General features: G+C 37.2%; 1 protein-coding gene across 1 annotated transcript in view; it reads left to right on the top strand.

Moving 5' to 3' along the window:
- Positions 1-1,983: 1,983 nt before the first annotated feature.
- LOC139714968 (protein Skeletor, isoforms B/C-like) overlaps positions 1,984-6,000 on the top strand; it is a 31,317-nt gene continuing 27,300 nt past the window's right edge. Inside the window, exon 1 of the mRNA XM_071626615.1 lies at positions 1,984-2,076. Coding sequence (XP_071482716.1) covers positions 2,016-2,076 — 61 coding nt within the window. The 5' untranslated portion in view covers positions 1,984-2,015. The remainder of the gene's footprint in view (positions 2,077-6,000) is intronic.

Below are 6,000 nucleotides of genomic sequence, written 5' to 3'. Positions count from 1 at the left end.
GAGCTCTTATGTCTTACGATGGGTTTATAACGCTTGTGACAGCTGTATGAGGTAACTCAATACATTTAGTAAAATAAAACTTTGTTGATATGATTTTGTTTATTTTTTTTGGTACGATTTTGTTATTATCTTTTTATTGATATATTGAAGACTGATTATATTATAATGCTGGCCCCAACACAAACACACGTACCTACTGCACACGCATAACACTCACTCACATTTTCTTTTTCCCCCTCTAAAACATACTATTGCAATAAAAAAATAATACTTTTCGTAAGAGGCAAACCTTAGCTACATTCCAAATGAGGCAATCAGCCCAGTCAAGCCATGCTTATGCTGATGGTCTCTTGCTTCCTTGAGCTTGTTGAATCAAATGTACTACCTTTTCTGTATTATATGCAACCATAAATGTTTTACAATTATTTTGTTATGAATGTAGTATAAACTGCACTTATCGATATATTTTGCTCCTTTGTCAATTGGTGATGTTTTGATTGAATTTGTAACATCCATGTAATTCATTTTGATTTGATTTGAGAAGCATAATAAATACGAACGGACGAACGAATGAACGAACTGGAGAATTGCAACGAAAAGGAGATACAGCAATAACGTAATGATATTATAGTGTTATATATACTATAGTATTATATATACTATAGTATAGTATAGTAGTAATTGGCTGAGAGCAAATTTGACATAGAAATGTGGCAGTTGTTACTGATAACAAGTTTTATGAAACGGGACCCCTCGTTCGATCTGGATTTCCAGTGAGAAAAGAATCAATATATGGCATTCCTGTGCCCAAGCTCTCGCAGTGACACGTGATGAGAAAGCTCTTTGCAAGGTCCAACATATTCTTGACAATGACTGCAACTGAACTCAGAATATAAAACAGTTGCGGATGCTTCTCATCTTAGCCATGGAAGGAGTCTCAACTCTTCTTCTTCTTCTTCTTCTTCAAGGTACTCCTCAACGTTCCGTCTGGAATCAAACGAGGAGGAAAGGGGGAGTGCGCGATATTGCTCTGTTAATCCTTGTAGCTTGAGTCTCGGTTACGGAAAAAAAAATGGTTGTTTGAAGTTTAAAAGTGTCGTTGTTGACTGTGCTCTGAATGTCCGGTGGTAATGAGTTCCAGTCCTTGATGGTACGTGGAATATAGTGTTTGAAACAGTTGGTGCAGGTGGAGTATTGGATGAAAGAATTTCCTGCAGTGCGTCTGGCGGCTCGTGTAGCTGGACGATGGTAGTTCGGCACCGGCAGGGCCAAGTGCCCCCGCCCCCAAGGTCTTGTGCAAAACACTGACCCTCGAAGCTGTCCGTCGAATCGAAAGCAATTGTCCCAGCCGAACCCTGCATATGTAACTCTTAAAAGTTGTTATTTGAATACTAAAGAGAGCAGTAGATAAACGTTAGAAATAGAAAGCACATCAATGTCTTAATCACCACTCATGGAAATAATCGCCAGAACACAGTGTACCTCAAAAAATATTAGGTTTTTTTTTAATCTTCATTAATGAGGGACAGAGCTTACATTAAAGCGAAGCTCGCACCCCATATAACATGCACAATTATGATAAAGAGGTCTAAACCTATGCTATATCTACAATTATTCTTTGACCGATGACGAATTTTGAAGAAAAAAATGGCCTGACAAGATATCGACAATATAATGTCAAAGCACTGGCAGAGAATAACATCCTATGAACGGAAAGAACCGACAGTGATCTAGATAAGTTTCCCCTTCTGACGTCATTGTGTCCAAGCGTTAATCTCTCCAAAGAGACGAGTCCAAGCTCTGCGTAATAGGCCTACTATTATAGTGCCTTGGGCGCAGAAATGCCTGCCGTCACCCGGATTTTATTATAAGAGTAGGGAATGTTGAAACGGCTCAATGCACATGATAATCTGCACATAGACGAAGCTTCACAACAATTAGGTTTTACCAACTGCATACACGTACACGTAGTGGCATCCTTGCTTCACTATCGAAAGCGCAGATCACCAAGTAAGATGGCGTGGCTTCAGCGTGTCCCTGTTTGGCTACACTTGTTCCTCTATCTTTATCTACAAGGTGAGTTCCAAAATGGCACTGGCGTGACTGGGGTCATTTCTTAGTAAGGTTTTTTTTTTTTTTTTTCAGTGTAACCATGATCTTGTTCCCTGAGAAATCTGAAGCGTCGTCATGATCGTTGTCGGGATGCTGCAGCTTTCAGTTATCATCGTTGAGTATTTTTCGACTCCAGTAAAACCACTCCGTTTGGAAATTCGTTACTGCACATACGTGAAACAAAATACTGCAATCTATGTGCCGATATTTTCTTGATATAAGAGACATACAAACTTAAACTAGACTGATCTACTCATCAATCACGCATGCTCACATGACATAATATGAGCATGACAGCCTAGAACGTAATCAAAATATGAACTGCCTCTAGTTGTTGTTGTCATATACTGAGCAACGACTGCAGTGACGGTTGGTTCATTATGCCAAGCTGCGTTCTACACGTGTAATCATGCTAATTAGTACTATAATCATTTTAGGATTTCTTGTGTGTATGCATGCATGTGTGTTTGTGGGTGTGTGTGTGTGTGTTAGTTTGTACAGATTTAGATAATACGTGTGCTTAAACGCGCATATTGTAGCCTTTCTACTGTATATAGCAAGCTCTTGGTGCATACAAAGTACTGTCCAACACAACAGTTTCACCAACGTAACATAGAAAAGCAACGGATTAGGTGGCTTTAATCATGTAATTAGGACAGATTTCCAGTGCCACACACTTTGTAGACTTTTTCTGTTGTTTGTTTGATTGTTTTGGTAAACGTGCAATGCAAACGGACCGATCTTTCCGTCAACGCCTGAACAACGCTTTCGGAAAATTGGATGCATGACGTTGTTGTTGTTGTTGGTGCTTAAATGGCGCGTCATTCAATATTGAATATTTACGCCTTTTATCTCATATATAAAAGAAATTCACACTCATTTTTCGACAACGGAAAGAATAATAATTCCATTGTAATATAAGTAAAATAATAATCATGATTATAATTAAGCGCGGGGAGCAATCTGTACGCATAAAGGTTGAGATAGAGAAAAGCACCTCGTAAAAGGCTCGCAAAATCTGGTCAGCCCGGCTCGGTAATGTTGAGCAGGCTTCTCGGCCGATCGCGCATGACCTAGACCACTCATTTGCAACGAGGGCGCTCCACCCAACACATTATTTTGCGATACAGTTTCCCGATTTGTATACACCATGCAATACAAAACATATTACCTAGCTATAATTCTAAACACAAAATACAAACAGACAAGCCCAATAGCGGGTAAGTGCAGTGCTGTGCTGTGCATCAATGATGTTACGTTATATACTATTCCTCCTGATTATCTTCTCATTAGGTAGAAATAAGAAAATAAGAGAAAAGAACACAGAGGAGATGAAATGAGACTTGACACATCAGTCCCCGATAAATATGTTTCTTGAAAGAAAAAAAAAATCATATTCTGGCATATATGCCCGTGGATTTCAAAAATAATAAAACACATTCTTGGCGGAGTTCGTCATTTTGGAGCAAATGTTGTAATGTGAGAGCATCAGATGATATCTTTAGACGTTTGCATAAAAACTTTCGTTCTCTGGAGTATTCTTTACAATACATCAGAACATGAGAGATAGTCTCTTGTTCTTTACAAGTATCACATTGTCCATTATCATGTTTTCCTATTTTACACAAATAATAATTAAGCCTACATTTTCCAAGTCTTAATCGGTGTAATACACATTCATCTTTTCTATTTTTACAGAATGATTTAAATTTCGCATATGGTGTAGGCTGAGTGGTATAAAGATGCCTTCCATGTTGTGAATTTTCCCATCTCGTACACCAGATCCCGGTGTAAAAATTCAGCATATAACCACGTAATTCTGTCACCGTATATGCAAACATGCATTCATAAAGTTAAAACGGAAAACCGCAAGGCAAGGTTTCCCTGTCAAACAATATAATCATCACCCTACAGGTGTAGAACAAAATCTTACCAAAATTGTTTCTTTTGATATGAGACCGGATACCAATACTCAGTAATTGACAGACCAGATGCTAAAAGGATTTACAGTAGGGGTCCTTCCATTCAAACGAATGCCAATATGAAATTTGTCTTCAAATGTACACGCGGATTGACAATATAAATGAAATTTAAAGCAAGAGGACAACCTGTTAAAAGTTATGAACTTTTAAGACATCGCTTGATGAGACAACTGTACTTAAGCTCGTGACGTCAGGTATATAGGCCTACACCGATACAAGGAAAATATACAGAGAGAATTTCACAAAATGTCACTTCTTCTTGTGAAAAGTATGCTTTATATCTATACTTACTACTGACATATTAATGTGTTAAGGTAATTTCTCTGTTTTCTGTAAGAGGTAAGTCAAGTACTCTTTCATTATGCGATAATAGAAAAATGAAAATATTTCCTTTATTGTTGTCCGTATGTGTTGTAGTCTTCTTATCCTGTGATAGCTGCATTATTTGAACTATAAAAAGTCATAACTTTTGAAAATGTTGGTCAGATTTTCCTCGAACTTTGCTAAAGTGTTCTACTAGTATTGCTGTATTTCTTCAATTCACATTTCATGTATAACGGTATCATTCTCCTTTATAAGGGAAGCACTGTATATGAGCATTATAATGGACAATATAGCAGACCTACATGTATGTACACAGTCGTGTTTATTTCCCTCGTTGTATGCATGTTAAGAATGGCTATCTGCACCCTTCGGAGATAATGTCAGTAATACATGTATATAGTTATGTATACATGCTTTCGTCTATGCTCATATTCAGTATCTAAAAATTCTTATTTCTCCTCCTCTCACTTCGTTTCCTTTTAGTATTGAGTTTCAAGTATCACTCACATGCTCTCTCTCTCTCTCTCTCTCACATACAAACACACACACGCACACACACACACACGCACACACACACATAGGCACACACACACACACACATATATATATATATATATATATATATATATATATACACTCAGCAAAAAAAGTAAGTTCCCCCTAACATTTTTTTATATATCCCAAAAAGTATTTTACTGATTTTCATAATTCAAACGGAAATGGATAAGGAATTTTATTACTCATAACATGAGTGGCAAATCATTGCCACCAGATATTATTATTGGTGTGAAAAAATGCATTTTATGTCCATGCATGGAAACAAAAGTTGCACTTTAGTGATTTGCAGTGACTTTTACACAAATAATCAAACAATCAATCATGATTCTGAACATTTAAGCATGGTTTATTGCATATTTTTCTATCTCTTTCTTTTCATGAGCATACAGTCAAGTATTTGATAATTGATATGTCCACCATCCGCTTCAATGACCAGCCGGCATCTCGTCTTCATACTGTTAACTAAAGTTTGTACTTGGCGCTGCTCAATGTTGGCCCATGCTCTCTGCAAGATGCGCTGAAATTATTGCAGTGAAGTGTCATTTTTCACCTTCTTGCTCGCTTTCCGCTTAATGATATCCAAAAGATTCTCTACTGGATTACAGTCAGGGGATCTTGCAGGCCACTCCATACGTTCGATGCCATTTCCTTCAACAAACTGATCTACAACTTGAGCGCATGATGCAAAATGGCCATAGGCACATTAATGTGATCAACCCAAATTGGAATTACAAATCACATGGCTCCTCCAAGCATTTTCATATTGAAAAGGCTATTGTTTAAAAGTATGCATAACATCTGTTTAATAGGAAAGCACATTGTACCTGAAGAAATTCCTGAGAATTACACAATTTAAAAAGGTCATTTGCTAACTTACATAGCAAATGTATACAATATGCTTCATATAGCCTAAAGTGCAACTTTTTTCCCCATGCATTTTGACATAAAATGCCTTTTTTTACACCAATAATGATATCTGGTGGCAATTATATGCCATTCATGTTATGAGTAATGAAATTTTCTA

The sequence above is a fragment of the Diadema antillarum genome, unplaced genomic scaffold (assembly GCF_040938485.1).
Source record: "Diadema antillarum isolate AM-2024a unplaced genomic scaffold, OU_Dant_1.0 seq00002576_RagTag, whole genome shotgun sequence".
Lineage (NCBI taxonomy): Eukaryota > Metazoa > Echinodermata > Echinoidea > Diadematoida > Diadematidae > Diadema > Diadema antillarum.
Note: the sequence above shows the minus strand (reverse complement) of the source record. Positions and strands in the feature narration are given on the sequence as shown.